Here is a 16,630-nt window from a genome sequence, read left to right as displayed (position 1 = left end):
AGAGGTATTGCTGCTGGTTGTGGGCGCTTGGGTCTGTTGTGCCTTCGGCCTCGGGGAGGGAGAGGCAGGCCTACCTCTGCGGGGGGCCCTCTCTTGAGGACTGGCCAAGACTGTTGTGTGAGAGAGCGCTTGTCTTCAGCGGAGGATGGGCAGCACATGTTCCTGCACCCTGTGAACGTGCGCTGCCTTGTGAGGGAGTACGGCAGCCTGGAGCAGAGCCCGGAGAAGATCTCGGCGGTAGTGGTGGAGATCGCTGGCTACTCCATGTCCGAGGTAAGGTCCTGCCTGCCCTGTAGGGCACGGTTCCGGAGTGCCATCAACCTGTTCTCTTTGACGTGGGCTAGCCAGCCCATGCTCCCAATCCTTCAGGGATCGTAGCTCTTGTATTTGTAAGTTGTAAGTCTTTTTTTGTCACTGATGATGCCTGCAAAGTTTTGAGATTAAATGGTGCTCCCTTATCTTGCTGGAGTTTTGTTAGTCACTGTGCTCTCTGCTTTACTGGTTCATTTATTGTGGTTTGTCCCACTTTCATTCAAGATGAGTTTGTTTTTCTGTTTTTCTTTATGGCTTTGGAAAAATGTCCAAGGAATCGAAAAGTTCTTGGAGGCTCTACACTAGGTTATACAAGCTTGAAACACATTTTTGGCTCAGCAGATAACCTGTTAATTATTGTCTGATAATTTACATATGTGAGTTTTTACCCTTTGAGAGTTATCCCCGTGTTGATCACAAATTTGTTACAAGCCTCAAAATTAGAGACTATGAGCACCATAAACTTTCCGTCAAACATGCAGAAAATGAGTGGAAAAGAAAGTTAAACTTAAATTGATGGCCTTCATTTTTTTTTTTTTTTTTAAGATTTTATTTATTTGAGAGAGAGAGAGAGAAAGCATGAGGGGGGGAGGGTCAGAGGGAGAACCAGGCTCTCTGCTGAGCCGGGATCCCGATGTGGGACTCGATCCTGGGAACTCCACGATCATGAACTGAGCCGAAGGCAGTTGCTTAACCAGCTGAGCCACCCGGGTGCCCCAGATGGCCTTCGTTTTTTCACTGTTTCAGGCCAAGCTTTATTCATAGGGAAATCTGCTTTATCTGCCTTCCCAGTTATCTTTAATTCTGTCTGGGGATCCCAGATTTTCAAATACTCTTTTATCTCCCCTTGTTCTCCCCCCTCAGTTGTGGGCCCCAGAAAATCAGAAATAGCTGATCAGCTTTAGATTATTTATTACCAAGTTATTCATTCACAGCCTTTTGGTGGCGCATTCTACCTTATTGTATGTTAATTGACAGTTTCTGTTTCGCTTTGTAAAAGGGTGATAACTTGAGTACTGCTCTTTGAGCCCCCCGTGCTGTGTGTGAGTGTGCTGTGTGTGAGCGTGCGTACTGTACTCTTGGCTGTCTAGGGTGGGAACCTCTGTCCTCAGAGCCTGGTCCGGTGTTAGTTGAGTTTTGATCCCTTTTCCATGGTAGGACGTTCGACAGCGCCATAGATACCTCTCTCACCTGCCGCTCACCTGTGAGTTCAGCATCTGTGAGCTGGCTCTGCAGCCTCCTGTGGTCTCTAAGGAAACCCTAGAGATATTCTCAGGTAAGAATGCACCCACTCTGCTTCTCTTGATGGAGGAGTTCAGGGGTTCTTCTGACTGGAAACCCAGTGTGGGAGGAATTAAGGAGCTCCATCATGAGCCTCCATACCTCCAGAAACACTCCATCTATTCATCCAGTCTGGCTGTCTCCTTATGTGGCCCTAGCTACTAGTCACCTGGGAGGAGTTAATGGTTAGGCTGTCCTTGGGCTGCCTCCTCACCATGTGACCAACCCACAGATGACATTGAGAAGAGGAAGCGTCAGCGCCAAAAGAAGGCTCGGGAGGAACGCCGCCGGGAGCGCAGGATTGAGATGGAGGAGAACAAGAAACAGGGCAAGTGTAAGTTCAGGAGCTCCCATAATTGACTAGTATAGCTGTGCGTCGTCTTAGGAGAGGCTCAGTGCTTGGGCCCAGGAGCCAGACTGCTTGGTTCACATCTCAGCCCTGCCACTTGTTTTCTTCAGCTCTTTTTTTTTTAAGATTTTTATTTATTTATTGAGAGAGAGAGAGAATGGTAGAGAGTGTGGGAGGGAGGAAGGTCAGAGGGAGAAGCAGACTCCCTGCTGAGCAGGGAGCCCGATATGGGACTCGATCCCGGGACTCCAGGATCATGACCTGAGCTGAAGGCAGTCGCCTAACCAGCTGAGCCACCCGGGTACCCTCTTCAACTCTTATATGTGAATCATGAGGGTACCTCCTTCATAGTCTTGTTTGAGAATTAAGTGGGTTAATGTGAGTCAAAGCTCATAGCTCTTAAGGGATGAGGTTAAATTCATCCTTGGCGTAGTGGTGAAAAAACATGTTCTGGGAAGAGAATTGGAGATCTGCTGAATTTGGTGGCTCATTGTCTCCTGTGCACTCTAGATGGAACATTGATCCCACCTTTGACTGTACTAAAGGGGACATCTGTATCTAGCAGAGCATGTCTGCCAAGGGGGTCTGATATAGTAGAAACCTTGACAAACTAGGAAATACGTCCAGGTTAGATTTTTCATACCAGTAAGTACAGAGTCTTTTGATCTGCTGCTCCAACGTAAGCTTCATTGAACCCAGGAGATTAGTGTGACATGAGGGCCTACTTTCCTCCAGAAAACAAAGAATTGAGTCTTCTGCTAGGAAAGGACTTCACTGTTTTTGACTACATATGGTATGGTAAACATAAATTTTACTTCTCTGGGGTGTCTGGGTGGCTCAGTTGGTTAAGTGTCTGCCTTTGGCTTAATGTCATGATCTCGGGGTCCTGGGATCGAGCCCCACATTGGGCTCCTGGCTCAGCAGGGAGTCTGCTTCTCCCTTTCCCTCTGCCTCTCTCCCCTGCTCATGCTCTCTGTCTCTGTCTTAAATGAATAAATTAAAAAAAAAAAACTTAAATTTTTTTACTTCTTAAACTAGGTTAAGTATGTAGCTGGGTCCCAATGCTATATAGCTGTTTGGCACATTTCCCAAATGTTTGAAAAACTGGTGTTTCAGGAACAGGGGCTTTTTGTTTTGCCTTCTTTATTATGGAAATATTCAAAGACAAGTATGTAGAATAATATAGTTAAGCCTCATGTTTATCATCTAGTTCAATTAGGAATAGTAAGAACAAAGGATTTATTTATTAATTTTTATTTTTTATTTCACTTTTTTAAAAGATTTATGTATTTCAGAGAGAGTACGTGCACAGGCAAGTGGGGTGGGGGGGAGGGAGGGGGGCAGGTAGAGGGGGCAGGGCAGAGGGAGAGAGTCCCCAAGCAGACTCTCGCCTCTGAGGGCGGAGCCCAAGGTGGGCTCGATCTCATGACCCACGAGGTCAAGACCTGAGCTGAAATCAAGAGTCAGACGCTTCACCTACTGAGCCACCCAGATGCCCCTAAATTTGGGTTTTAAAGCTTCTGTTTACATCCTTTTTTTAGACCCTTGGGGGATTCATATTGATGGTCCTCAACTATTGGAAAAGATTTGAGGAATATTCTAAATGGGCCTACCATTCTCATCTTTTCTTTGCAGACCCAGAAGTCCACATTCCCCTAGAGAATCTACAGCAGTTTCCTGCCTTCAATTCCTATACCTGCACCTCCGGTTCTGCTTTGGGTCCCACCAGCACTGAGGGCCATGGTGCCCTCTCCCTTTCTCCTCTTAGCAGAAGTCCAGGTTCCCAAGCAGGTAAATGAGTTGGGATTTAAAGAATGAAGTTGGCCACTAGCCACAGACCTTAAGTAAAGCCCTGGTGTCTGAATTTACAACTCTGACCTACTCAGCATGGTGGGATCTTTAGGTGACTAACATTACTTTGGGTAGTTAATATATTCCCGAGGTACGTCAGATTTTTGCCATTTGATTCACCTTTGCCATTGGCTGTACTGGCTACTTTATACCCTGCTGTCTTCTAAAAATCTCAAAATCTCAAGGCGGTTCATATGGCAGGACAGTTTAACTTAGATTCTTCCTTGTGACCCAGCTGTTTTATTTCTAGTTTGTACTTGTGATATAATCCCCTTGTACGCCTAAGCATCTTTGTACATGTCTCCTTATTGTAGCATTGTTTATAATGGGGGTGGGGGAAGCTTATGAAATCTGGTGGTAAGGTAATGGCTGAATTGTATAGCATTTATACTATGAAATACTTTACACCTTTTAAAGAGGTTAATAGCCGTCTTCATAAACTAATGGGTGGACCTTTAAGATAAAAGGAGGTTGTAGAACAAGACGAAGTATGATACCACTTGGGGGTTTTATTTATTTATTTTTTTAAGTAGGCTCCACACCCGATGTGGGGGTTTGAACTCATGATCCTGAGATCAAGTTGTATACTCTACCAACTGAACTAGCCAGGCACCCCACATTTGTGGATTTTAAAAGAATATAAAAATCAGCATTTTGTTATGGGTTTATATATCTAAATGTGTAGAAAAATACTGAGGGGTGCCTGGGTGGCTCAGTCATCAAGTGTCTACCTTCAGCTCAGGTCATGATCCCAGGGTCCTGGGATCGAGCCCCGCATTGGGCTTCCTGCTCCACAGGGAGCCTGCTTCTCCCTCTCCCATTCCCCCTGCATGTGTTCCCTCTCTCGCTGTGTCTCTGTCAAATAAATAAAATCTTAAAAAAAAAAAAAATACTGAGATGATTATGTTCTAAACTGGTAATGGTGTTTTACTCTAGGAAGTGAGATCGGGATTCAGAGGTTGTTCAAAGAGGCTTTAGCCTTTTAAAATACTTTTTTAAAGAGAATGTATTGTGTTATGAAATTAAACATTTATCTTTTCTAATCTTCATCCACATGGCTGATAGTTTTTGATAATTAAAATGTATTTCTTTGCCAGCCATTTTAAATTTTTTTGTGTGTGTTTGTATTGTTTTTCCCATTTAATCCGTTTGTAATTTATTTTTTGGTCCTCCCAGTGGAAAGATCAACGAAGTCTGTTTTTTTTAAAGATTTTATTTATCCATTCATGAGAGACAGAGGGAGAGAGAGAGAGAGAAGCAGAGGGAGAAGCAGGCTCCCAAGGAGCAGGGAGCCCGATGCGGGACTCGATCCCAGGACCCCGGGATCATGACCTAAGCCGAAGGCAGACGCTCAACCATCTGAGCCACCCAGGCGCCCTTTTTTTTTTTTAATTTTTTTGTGGCCAGCCATTTTAATAAAATGTCCTAAGCAGAGTATTTAAAACTCTTGGTGACCCTCTTGTGATCGTATGCCTGTCACTTTACAGATTAGTAGCCTGAGGCTAAGGCAGGGGCTTAGTGACAGGAATATGACTGAAACCTGCATCTTGAGGGCCATGCGCATGACCATTATGCTCTTTAGTTTAAGAAGAGAGCTGCTATACAGAGGAATATGGCAGAACATAATCATCTCAGCTGACTCCAGGCCTAGGTACTAGGGACTGTCATGGACTAGTTTTATGTGAATGAAAAAGTTTCAAGAAAAAGATAAAATGTGATCAGGTTAGCCTTTATGTTCCAGCCAGATGTCTCTGACCTGGGAATATTCAGTTAGAATCCAAAACACACCCACACACGAACAAAATCCAGTATGAAGATGCAAGCTTTTCCTTGATACTCCCTAGGTAATAGTCTCCATCCTTTCTGACCTAGAGTTGAGCATTTCCCACAGGTCTATCCACTGTCCTGATCACTGCTGGGAGGGAAGGGCCTATTCACTCTCCCAGTAGCAGACCCGCAGTCAGCCAAAGCTATTTAAGTACTCTCATTCCTAGCACCATCCAACTGCTCTTGCATAACATTGATGACATTATTTGTGATATAAAAATTGTGTTTGTGTATGTGCTTTCACATACTAGCTTTTCTAAGGCAAGAGTCAGCTGCTTTGAAAAGGGTTTTTCTTAGTGTGGGAATAGATTCTGCCATGCTTTCTAGTATTACTGTGACTACTAAATTTTTCTCTCCCTAGATCACTAGTGTGAATAGTGGGCCGTGTTCTTGACTTTGTAAGAACATGGCAGAATTGAAATTGCATCAGGTTTGCTTTTTGAGGTGGGGCTGGTAATTATCCAGACCTGATTCAGGGTTCATCTTTTTTCTCTTGTTAAGAATAGACTAGCTCCTTGGAGCTTCACTTACATAATCAGGTCTGCTTTCCTTTCAGACTTTCTGCTGACCCCTCTGTCACCCACTGCCAGTCAGGGCAGTCCTTCATTCTGCGTTGGGAGTCTGGAAGAAGACTCTCCTTTCCCTTCCTTTGCCCAGGTAAATCTTTTGCTTGTAAAACAGCCCAAGGGTATCTAACATGAACTCTGCTGCTTGTTCTTTCTGGAAATCTTTTCCGTTGGAAAAGGAGAGACTTACAGGCTAATGTTGCATGGATGGTAATAGTCATGGAAAGCTTTTTTAAGAGGAAATCTCATGGATTTAGTCCCAGATATCACTGTATAGACTTACCAAGGAAAGAGGCCAAGAGTAGCTGAGGGAGAATCAGAGCTTCAGTTATTTAAAAAATCATTAGATACTTGGGTAGTGAGCACTGTTGTAGGGGCTGGGGAGACATCAGTCAATTTTAGCTGGTCCCTAGTTCTAGGACCTTGGATTCAGGTAGGGTGTATCTGTTACAGATAATAAACCATTCCTCTTCACTTTGGGAAGGGAAAGGTCTTGGTTGTTCTATAACTAGCCAGACCAGCTTTCTTGGGCAGCTGGGTTAGAGGAACACTAGGCTAGTGACACTTGTCAGACCCCCCCCCGCACCCCCCCCTCCCCCAGTAATTGAAGTATTTTATGTACAATGAGTTAGCATTAAGATAGGTCTCTTGGATGACCCATTCAAGGAAGTTCACTTAATCCAATTTACTGAAGCCTGTATCCTTTGAGTACTGATGGAAACACTGGTGGCACATACTGAGGTCCTATTTCCGGATCTCAGACCGTGTGGGTTTGAGCAAACACAGCAAGAACGAGAACCTTGGCTAAATTTCCTTGGATGGCTCCGGTAGAGCTGCTGGTGACCCAGCTTGCTCTCTTGGATGCAGCGACGCAAAAGAATGTCAGATGACTTTATTAATCTTTAAAACAACAAACCAACACTCAGCATTCCTGCATTGAGATAACTAAGGAAGATGGATGGACAGCTTGCCAAGCACCCTCATTAGAATTAGTATTAACCTCTTTGGGGCTAGTTTGGAATCATCAGCTTAACAGTTCTTTAGTGCAGGTGATAATGGATGTTTCTCACAACGAATGGCAGTGTGTGCTGAGAAAAAAGCAGGAATTGGACTTTGGTAAGGAGAGTCCTGAAGTCAAGGAGGAAGAAATAATTGAGAGTAATCCCAAATATTAACTGGTAGGCTTCAGAGGTGATAATTATGCAAGTGGCTTCCAGGAGTTATGTCAAATGCTTAAGTTGTTTTTTTAAGCTAGGTTTTATTGCCATTGCTTTTTTTCAGCATTATATGGTGAACAACTTCAAACTTAAAAACGTTGAAGGAATAGCATAATGGACGCTTTTACCTTTCACCTAAGTTCACCAATTGTTAGCATTTTGCTAACAATTCTTTTTACTGTTTTACTATGTTGAAAATAAGTTACAGACCTCATGAATGACAGTTCACCACCAAATACAAGAAAAATGGCTCCCGAAATGACATTCTTCTGTATAAGCACAGTTGTCATGACCACATCAAAGAAATTCAGCTAATTAAATACCTCATATAGTATATATTTCTATTTCTCCATTTGTCTCAAGGGTCCTGTATTTTCAGTCAGGTCCAATCAGAGATTGCTCATCATATGTATTTGTCAAGTCTTCAGTCTCCTTTGATCTATAACAGTTTCTCTGGCCTCTTTTTTTTTTGTTTATTTTCTTCCTATGGCATGGATATTTTTGAAGCATCCAGGCCATTTGTTGTATATGGAGCTCTAGAGTTTGGATTTGTTGGTTTCTTTTTTTCATGAGTAGATTCGGGTTAAACATTTAAACATTCATAGGTGATATATTTTTTAATGACCTTTTAAGAGTAAGATGATTTGGATGCCGTATTATTTGAACCCCAAACTCCCAGGGACCAAGGGAAAAGATCATGATAAAGAAAGGTTATTCAATGAAATCAACTTCTGCCAGCCCAACTCCATTTGAATAATAATCGTACCTCACTTAGGGACACATATTTCAGAACAAGAAATTCCTATTTGAATCTTGTGGGGCTTGTCTCGTGGTATTTTTCCAGGAATAAAACTCCCCCTGCTGTGAGCATGGCATGTGTGGCAGATGGGACTCACACTGGCCCTCAATAATTAAGAAGCTGCCCTTGGCCAGATGAGATGAAAGAGTTCCTTCATTCAGGGGCAGGAGGGATCATTCTGATTTTACTGTACATGGAGGAATCTGGTCTATGGCTGGATCTAAAAGTTAATTATTAAGGAGCCATTGGAAAAGCAAAGACTGAAGGGTAATGAAGGTTGTTGGAGCAGTTTCAGGATAAAGTTAAATTTATTCTGGTTTTCTTGGCCTTAAAGTAACTGGAGTTCAATAGCCAGGTGGTTCATTTTAAAATTGGAGGGTACTGCACACTGCTTATTCCAAGGGGTTTATGTTTTTAGGGGTCCCAAGAAGAGCGGGGAAAACTTATCAGAAGGGAGTGACACAAAGTCAGGATTCCCAACTGAGTTAAGAACCTCTTGTGCTGTCAATGCACTATTCTTTACCTGTTTCCTAAGGAATAAAACAGGCTTTGGCCTTACACCTTGGGAACTTCACTGCTCGTTCTACTGGTCAGGATATAGAGAACATGACCGAAATAGTGTGTGGAAGAAAGAAGTACCTGGAAAATCCTTTTTTCCAGAGGTGATAATTCTTTGTCCTCCTAGCCAGTTAGTGTCAAGACAAGTCTGGAAAAGAAATTGGACTGGTTACTTAAATTATTTTCTCCCCTCTTTCCCACTTGGGCAGATGCTGAGGGTTGGAAAAGCAAAAGCAGATGTGTGGCCCAAAACTGCTCCCAAAAAAGGTGAGAATGACCTTTTAGTGGAGGGGGAATTTGGTCCCTTTCAGAATGTCAGAGTCTCTAGAATCGTCTCTAAAATTGTAACACTGGTATTTTGTAGATGAGAACAGCTTAGTTCCTCCTGCTCCTGTGGACAGCGATGGGGAGAGTGATAACTCAGACCGTGTTCCTGTGCCCAGTTTCCAGAATTCCTTCAGCCAAGCTATTGAAGCAGCCTTCATGAAACTGGACACACCAGCTACTTCAGATCCCCTCTCTGGTAAAAGCAAAGAAATGGAGTGCTCGGTACAGGGTTGTCATTCCCACCTGGATCCCATGGTGGACATCACTAATTAGGCACTTCTCTCTGAGCCTGTAGGTTCACAGGCTATTGTCAGTTAATAGTCCTTTTGGTATGTCAGCTAGGACCTTTTTGCCACCCCACATTAATTCTTGAGGCCTAGATGTGAAATTCTGAGAAACTCTATTTTGTCCCTTCTAAGACATAGTAGTGGAGAGTAGATTTTAGAATCCTGAGTTTGGTAGAGGGTGGCTAATAGATGGAGAAGTCAGGCTTGAAGCCCACACCACTCTGTGGTTATTCAGTTAGACAAGAACATTAACGTTCAGGGTGTGCCTTCTCTGTGCTTAGCATTGTGCTCATTTTATTCTCCCACCAACTATATTAAATGGGTAGAACTATCACGGGTAGAGCAGATGAGGAAATGGGTCTAGGGACTTAAAGGGACTTGCCCAAATACCTGGAGCATGCAAAGACTGGTGTCTGGATCCATGCAGTCCTCATCCTAGAACCTTAGCTGCCTCTCTGGGACTCTCAGGAGTGAAAACTGACTGTGGGCAAGGGGATGGCATTCAAAAGCTAATAAGCTCTTTCTGTGTTTCCATTTAGAAGAGAAAGGAGGAAAGAAAAGAAAAAAACAGAAACAAAAGCTCCTGTTCAGCACCTCAGTCGTCCACACCAAGTGACACTACTGGCCCAGCTATCTTCTCCATCTGGTTTTCTTTTTTCTGTGCTTTTGTTTTGCTGCTGTAATTTTTAAGTATTTGAGTTTGAAAAGATTAGCTCTGGGGGGAGGGGGTTTCCACAGCGTGAGGGGGAACCAAGAAAATTTTAAATACAGTGTATTTTCCAGCTTCCCATCTTTACACCAAAATAAAGTATTGACACAAGAGATCTCTTCCTGCCAAGATTTTTAGTTTGTTACCAGGGTTAGTCTTTTTTTTGACCCATGTGTAATTAGTTTTTCTCAGCCCAAATAAGTTTGAGTCCGTTCACCATCCCTTGGAGTAGCCCACACCCCAGAGTGTTCTAGCACTGCTCTGCTGACATGTCAGAGCCTCATGGTTTCAACACATCGCTCAGTGTGTCTTTTAATAATAGTTGAGTCTTTCCTGTTTAGTTTTCCTCTTGTTAAAGAAAGAGAGGATGGGAATAAAATGGATTTAGGACGCCCAGCTTGAATTGCAGTTTTTCTTCTGAGAAATGGCCAGGCTGCGGTGCCGGGCCTGGTTTGCTTACCTATGTGCTAGAGGGTTTTAGATCTTGTATGTGGCTCATTTGGCAAGGAAAGCTGTAATTGTCACTAAAGAAGCCCTGGAACCTGCCAACTGTTAGATGAAGCTTGTTTCTAGTGACAGTGGTCTGAGTTGTAGGAACAGAGGAGTCTGGCACACCTGGAGGCGGAGCTGGGCAGGTTTGAAAGCAGTGGTAGTGCCCACTGCCTCCCTGTTTTCTAGAGCAGTCAATGACTTGGTTGGAGCAGAATTTGAGTGATGTGAATTATTTTGCTGTTTAATAGTGACCTCTAGGTATAATATAGAATGTGAAGGCAAACAGTTGCAATAAATCACCTGCACAAGCAACGCTGAGCTTTCTGGTTTTTTAAAGTTCTTTACAGGTTAGCTAGACACACTTCTTTTTGTTTTTTTTTTTAAAGATTTTATTTATTTGACAGACACACAGAGGGAACACAAGCAGGGGGAGTGGGAGAGGGAGAAGCAGCCTTCCTGCAGAGCAGGGAGTCGGACTTGGGGCTCAATCCCAGGACCCTGGGACCATGACCTGAGCCGAAGGCAGCACGCTTAACGACTGAGCCACCCCAGGCGCCCCTAGACACACTTCTTAAATAGGTTAAAGTAATAGCTGCTACAAGCTTGAGCACTCTGCCGACACGGGGCAGTGTCTTTCCTACTGTCAGGCCTAAGGGGTTCTCGAGTTGGGCTTAGCTTTACCTGTCATTCTTTTAAGAAAGAGGTTCAGAAATCCTGGGACAGGAACTGTCCTGGGTGCATGAGGGTGTTCCAGCCCTGAAAGTGAGGGGACACATTGAAGCAAACATTACAAATCTGTTAAATGTAAAAGGGATTTTGAATAACATGTTTTGTTATACAAGAAAACAGATCCTAGAAATGTCCTTAGTTAAGTAGTGGATCCAAATCCTCCTAACCTCTGTGAGTGTGGCAGTGTCACTCCGTCTCAGGTGGCCCGGCCTGCAGAAAACTGGAAGTTGACAGCTGCTGCTTGGCTTTGTAATGTCAGGCAAGGCCAGGTTTTGTCACCCCCACCCACCCCAAGAAAAGTGCAAGAACGACGTTTGTTATCCTGTTACCTGATTAAGGATTGGTAAGGAATCTCGTATTTTTAAGGCCCCGTGGGTCAGTAAGGAGACCAGCTATAGATTTGTGCCAGTTCAGTTGTCGTGTCTCACTAATACTTTTACTCTAAATAACCTGAATTGCTTAGGGTTCATCCTAGGGGTGAGGGCACAAGGCCTCAAGTGGGAGGCTATACATCTAGCATTATAGGGAGCCAGTCTCCCCGCTGAGGCCAGGGATAGAGGGGGAAGGAGACCTGGCCAAGCTTGAACTTCCTAAGTATACTAAATGCTACAGAAGCCAAGTACATTTTTTTTTTTAAGATTTTATTTATTTGACAGACACACAGCAAGAGAGGGAACACAAGCAGGGTGGAGTGGGAGAGGGAGAAGCAGGCTTCCTGCGGAGCAGGTAGCCTGATGTGAGGCTCGATCCCAGGACCCTGGGATCATGACCTGAGCCGAAGGCAGACGCTTAATGACTGAGCCACCCAGGCGCCCCGTATATTTCTTTAAGTTTCTATTTGAGAGAGAGGCGAGAGACAGAGCAGGAGAGGGAGAGAGCAAAGAGAGTCCGAAGCAGACTCTATGCTGAGCACAGAGCCGGGACTCAGGGCTCAATCCCACAATCGTGAGATCATGACCTGAGCCAAAACCAAGAGTCAGATGCTTAACGGACTGAGCCACCCAGGCGACTTGCCAAGTACTTTTATTAAACCTACTCAGCCAGGCAATTAGATAGAGACGTCTGTAACTACTGGGGGTTCACCACCTGCAGAACCACTTAGCCAGGCAGCGCTAGGTAAAGGTGACTTCAGTTTAAGTGAACAAGTCCTCCATTTTGAGCTGATACCTTGGGCTCTGGTCTGCAGTCATCCATTTTGGCAAACTAGCAGATGCTGCTGCCTTCCAGAATGTCCTGTTCCAACAAGTGGGCCCTGAATCTCAGGCCCAGCACAGCCTGCAGAGAGGTTCACTCCATTGCTTCAGCAGCCTCCTCCTCACCGCCATTGTCTGAAAGCTCCTCCTCATCTGATCTCTCCTCTAGTAAACAGCTTCTGGTGACAGACTTCTGGATAGCTTCCCGTTCTGCTGGAAAGGCAGGCAGAGCAGGGATGAAAGAGGTCTTTGGGAGTGACCTCTTACTCAGGCTAGTTACTGCTCAGTGGGCACTGGCTAATGTTGCTTACCTTCATCAGTGCAGTTCTGCAATAAGATCAACAGCTGTCTCCTGTTGTAACGAATCAGGAACTTCTGACATGTTCTAATTGTACCTGGCACATGAAAGAGCTCCATGGTCAACAGCTTGTGAAAGGTGTCTGCCTCAAAGACTTTCCAAGTTAGGTGAAAGCCTCCCGTTCTGGCAGGATAGCAGGAAGACCCACCTGCCTGTCAAGACTGAACCCTGGACCTGTTACTATTGAAAAATCAGCAGCCATACCACATGCACCCCTACCTCCCACGTGTAAGGTGTTGAGGAAACACGGGTAACGGTGTCCTTTGTTCTCCAAGTATGTGATGAAAGGAAGAGCTGAGCACACAAGTTGGTAGAATTCCTTCCGGCATCGAAGTAGCACTATTCCAGTATAGGCATTGAGGTATCGCACTACAGCAGGGGGAAAAATCATTTGGGGAAACTGGATTCACTTAAAAATCTTAAGAGTAACTGAGAGTCTACTGTGTGCCAGGCAGTGGCGCTTGGGATGCATCAGTGAGTAAAAAATTTCTGAAGGAAAAAAAACCTTAGGACAGACCTTCATTTATGGAAAAGGGATAAACCACACCCAAGGCTTTGTACACCACTCAGAACTGGTGAATGAATTTGGAATTTTAAATGCTCCTCTAATTCCCTGATTAACTGATAAGTGGGGTAGGGATTGGCAGGGAACCATCTTCCTCAGAGGAAACCCTTGGCTGAAAAACAGGTGGTGGGTTTTTTTTTCGTTTTTTTTTTTTTAAGATTTCATTTATTTGACAGCACAAGCGGGGGGAGAAGCAGGCTCCCCCTGAGCTGGGAGCCTGATGGGCTGGATCCCAGCACTGTGGGATCATGACCTGAGCCAAAGGCAGAAGCTTAAGGCACTTGAGCCACCCAGGCGCCCCCTGAAAAACAGGTTCTATTGCAACTGGACTCTCTAGGTACTTGAAGAGGCTGAGAATGACCCAATATAAGTGAACTGTGCCTATGTGCATGTAATTCTCCAGTGTTCAATTTTAAGCAAAGGGTAAAAGAGGTAATGAATTTAAAGTGTGGCTAGGGGAGTCTGGGTGGCTCAGTCGGTTAAGCGTCTGCCTTCAGCTCAGGTCTTAATCCCAGGGTCCTGGGATGTGTCAAGCTCCCTGCTCAACGCGGAGTCTGCTGCTCCCTCTCCTCCCTGTTCCTGCTCGCTCTCGCTGTCTCTCTCTTTCCAATAAATATTTAAATAAAATCGTGAAAAAAAAACCACTTGAAAAAAGCGTGCCTGTCAGAAGAATCCTCTTCCTCATTTACATACGGTGGTGGGTTCTGTATTTCATCTGCCCTATTAAGGGCTTTTTAGGGGTAATTTTGACAATATTTTTCCCCATGGGATGTCAATGTAACCAAGTAACTTAACTCGGAACTACACATGGCTTTCCCCATTTAATTCATTATCCTGCTCAATTCAATCACAATCCCCACTATACACGTGTGAAATAGGTAAAGCAGATTCTTGCGCAAAGTGCCCTGCCTTACAGCTCTCCGCGGAACCTCGGACTCGTCCAGACTTGGGCTTAGACTCCGAGTGGCCTCAAGAGGACGATACTGTACAGTGAAGTCTGTGTATCGGGCTTGGAAGCTCCTGCGGTCGCTCGTACCCCTTCTTTCTCCCTCTTCCGGCCCCCGTTCCCTCCCAATCCCGCCGTCCGCCTAGTTCCCCAGGACCCTCGCACCCGCGAAGCCGATGGAGCAGGAGGCCGCGCCGAAAGTCCCGTGCACGCGGGCGATCGTGTCCCGTATGAGGCCACCCAGCACTCGGTCCTCCAGACTCAGGCGGCAGCGGGGGTCATCAGACACCACTTCGCAGAGCAGGTACCTGCGGCGGGCAGCAGGAAAGTGAGCGCGGGGCCGAGGCCGCGGGGACCCGGCAGGGAAGCGGATGCTGGACAGAGTCCTTACCTGTGTTTGAACCGCACCATGGCTGCCTCCGCGCCCGGCGGCCCTGCGCCCGAACCGGATATCTGCTGGCGGCCAATGGGAAATTACCCTCCGCCGTCTTGCAACCACTCAGAGAGGGAAACAGGGTAGGAGGGCGGGGCTAGAGAGTTGGGAGGCCGAACCCAGTGTCAGTCTCCTTTAAGCCCTACCTCCCTCTACATTTGTAGAGCGCATGCGTCCTGCTGACAGCCCCGCCGAGTTAGTTGTTTGCGGGTGGAGATCCGCGATGGAGTGGCGTGTGGTTGCGTTGGGTGTTTCTGCAACACGCTAGTTTGCAATTCTGTGTAGGACGCAGCCGCATTTGGGGCTCTTGGGCTATTTACTTTTTATTACCTTGCAGTGAAGTTGTGTATGCACTTATATTCGCTCCCTAAACTAGACGGCACAACTTTTGAGGGCAAGACCCTGCATTTACACGCCTGGGATTGACACGGTAAATCGGACCCCTAGTTTCAGGTTAGAGCTCTGTTTAATTTTTTCGTACAGCCAAATATATTATTACTGTTTGGGTCTTTCAACAATCTTATGGAAACCTGTGTATTGCCTCGGCTTTTGTTTGCAGAAACAATCCGTGGTTGTTACATTTTACTTAAAAAAAAAGTATCAAGAAGGAAATAAAAAATTATAATCTCAGCACCGGGAGAGAATAATTTATCATGTAGTGTATTTTCTTCCTTTTCGTTCCCCCTGTGCCATCGGGCCTCAAAGTGAGGTCCAGGGACCACTGGGTTTTCTGAGACTCTTTCCAGGTGTCCCTAATGTCAAATTACTTTCATAATAATACTAAAACGTTATTTGCCTTTTTCACTTTCTCAGAGTGGACAGTAAAGTTTTCCAGAGACTATGTGACAGGTGCTGACATTATAACTCTGATGGCTAATGGGATTTTCTATTGTGTTTTAAACACTTCTCAGTTTTATTTGTTTACTTGGAATCTTTACATTTCTCAGTTTTAATATCCATGATAAGTATCAATATATCCTATAAAAACAAAAGCTCTTTGGGATTCTCAATAATTTAAGAACATAAAGGGGTCCTGAGACAAAAAACTTAGAACTGCTGCTCTATGATTAATTATATTTTTCCTTTTATTTTCTTATGAATAGAATCAAACTGTTTAGCACTTTTTTTTGCTTTTTTTTTACAACTGAATTATTGAGGTGTACTATGCATAAAGTACATATTAAGTGTAAGGCTTAATGAATTTTTACATATGTGTAGACTTTTGTAACTACCACCCATATTAATAGGGAGCATTTCCACACCCAAGAAGGCTCCTTGCTCTCTTCCCAGTCAAAACCTTCCCAGAAATAGCCTCTGTTTTGAATTCTATCATAAGAGCAATTTCGCCTGTTCTTGAACTTTATTTATTTTTAAAGATTTTATTTTTTAAATTTATTTGAGAGAGAGTGCGACAGAGCACAAGCAGTGGGGAAGGGCAGAGGGAGAGGGAGAAGCAGACTCCTCGATGAGCAGGGAGCCCTATTCTGGGCTGGGATCCCAGGACCTTGGGATCATGACCTCAGCTGAAGGCAGCCGCTTAACCAACTGAGCCACCCAGGCACTCCTGTTCTTGAACTTTATATAAAAACCAACAGTATGTGTGTGTGTGTGTGTGTGTTTGTTTGTTTGTGTGTGGCTCCTTTTGCTCCACATAACGTCTGTAAGATTCATTCTTGTTTGACTGTTTTCATGTCAACCCTTCTGCAATGTTGTTTTTCAGCTGCACAGATATAACACTGTTAATTGGTTAGTATTCCCACGATAGACAAATTAGTTCCAGATTTTTTTGTTATACCCAGTACGGTGGTTCACAGCTTTGTAACTTGATCTT

The 16,630-nt window shown here is 44.6% G+C and overlaps 2 protein-coding genes and 1 pseudogene across 6 annotated transcripts in view; 1 reads left to right on the top strand and 2 right to left on the bottom strand.

Annotated features, from left to right (window-relative positions):
- RNF10 (ring finger protein 10) overlaps positions 1-10,198 on the top strand; it is a 37,668-nt gene extending 27,470 nt beyond the window's left edge. For 2 of the 3 annotated variants that reach the window (XM_028116710.2, XM_028116707.2), the window contains 8 exons: positions 140-273; positions 1,471-1,588; positions 1,826-1,927; positions 3,578-3,733; positions 6,177-6,277; positions 8,970-9,027; positions 9,125-9,283; positions 9,914-10,198. In XM_028116710.2, the coding sequence (XP_027972511.1) occupies positions 140-273; positions 1,471-1,588; positions 1,826-1,927; positions 3,578-3,733; positions 6,177-6,277; positions 8,970-9,027; positions 9,125-9,283; positions 9,914-9,990 (905 nt within the window). In that variant the 3' untranslated portion in view covers positions 9,991-10,198. The remainder of the gene's footprint in view (positions 1-139; positions 274-1,470; positions 1,589-1,825; positions 1,928-3,577; positions 3,734-6,176; positions 6,278-8,969; positions 9,028-9,124; positions 9,284-9,913) is intronic. The other variant, XM_028116708.2, reaches the window with a different exon arrangement.
- On the bottom strand, positions 6,862-8,397 carry LOC114219183 (small ribosomal subunit protein uS14 pseudogene; annotated as a pseudogene).
- Positions 10,199-10,963: 765 nt separating the features above from the next.
- Positions 10,964-14,817, bottom strand: POP5 (POP5 ribonuclease P/MRP subunit). 3 transcript variants are annotated; one of them, XR_003611338.2, is made up of 6 exons: positions 14,758-14,817; positions 14,532-14,674; positions 13,075-13,224; positions 12,809-12,892; positions 12,472-12,710; positions 10,964-11,331 (listed from the first exon to the last, which is right to left on the bottom strand). XR_003611338.2 is itself a non-coding variant. In XM_028116715.2 (5 exons), exons 1-5 carry the CDS (start codon positions 14,775-14,777, stop codon positions 12,592-12,594), a joined length of 516 nt encoding a protein of 171 aa, XP_027972516.1. In that variant the 5' UTR covers positions 14,778-14,817; the 3' UTR covers positions 11,934-12,591. The 3 variants fall into 3 exon arrangements, 2 of the variants coding, with proteins under 2 accessions (XP_027972516.1, XP_027972517.1); XM_028116715.2 differs by lacking the exon at positions 10,964-11,331 and having other exon boundaries at positions 11,934-12,710; XM_028116716.2 differs by lacking the exon at positions 10,964-11,331 and having other exon boundaries at positions 11,934-12,707.
- Between the last annotated feature and the right edge of the window lie 1,813 nt (positions 14,818-16,630).

The sequence above is a fragment of the Eumetopias jubatus genome, unplaced genomic scaffold, assembly GCF_037043125.1.
Source record: "Eumetopias jubatus isolate StellerSeaLion01/CBP00866 unplaced genomic scaffold, mEumJub1_p1.0 scaffold_16, whole genome shotgun sequence".
Lineage (NCBI taxonomy): Eukaryota > Metazoa > Chordata > Mammalia > Carnivora > Otariidae > Eumetopias > Eumetopias jubatus.
Note: the sequence above shows the minus strand (reverse complement) of the source record. Positions and strands in the feature narration are given on the sequence as shown.

What these genes read in the sequence shown, in the direction of transcription:
- POP5 (XM_028116715.2), bottom strand. Translation starts at nt 14,777, where the DNA reads ATGGTGCGGTTCAAACACAG. An exon ending in ATGGTGCGGTTCAAACACAG is followed by an intron (nt 14,675 to 14,757) that starts GTAAGGACTCTG and finishes TGCCCGCCGCAG; the next exon opens with GTACCTGCTCTGCGAAGTGG. An exon ending in CTGCTCCATCGGCTTCGCGG is followed by an intron (nt 13,225 to 14,531) that starts GTGCGAGGGTCC and finishes CCCCTGCTGTAG; the next exon opens with TGCGATACCTCAATGCCTAT.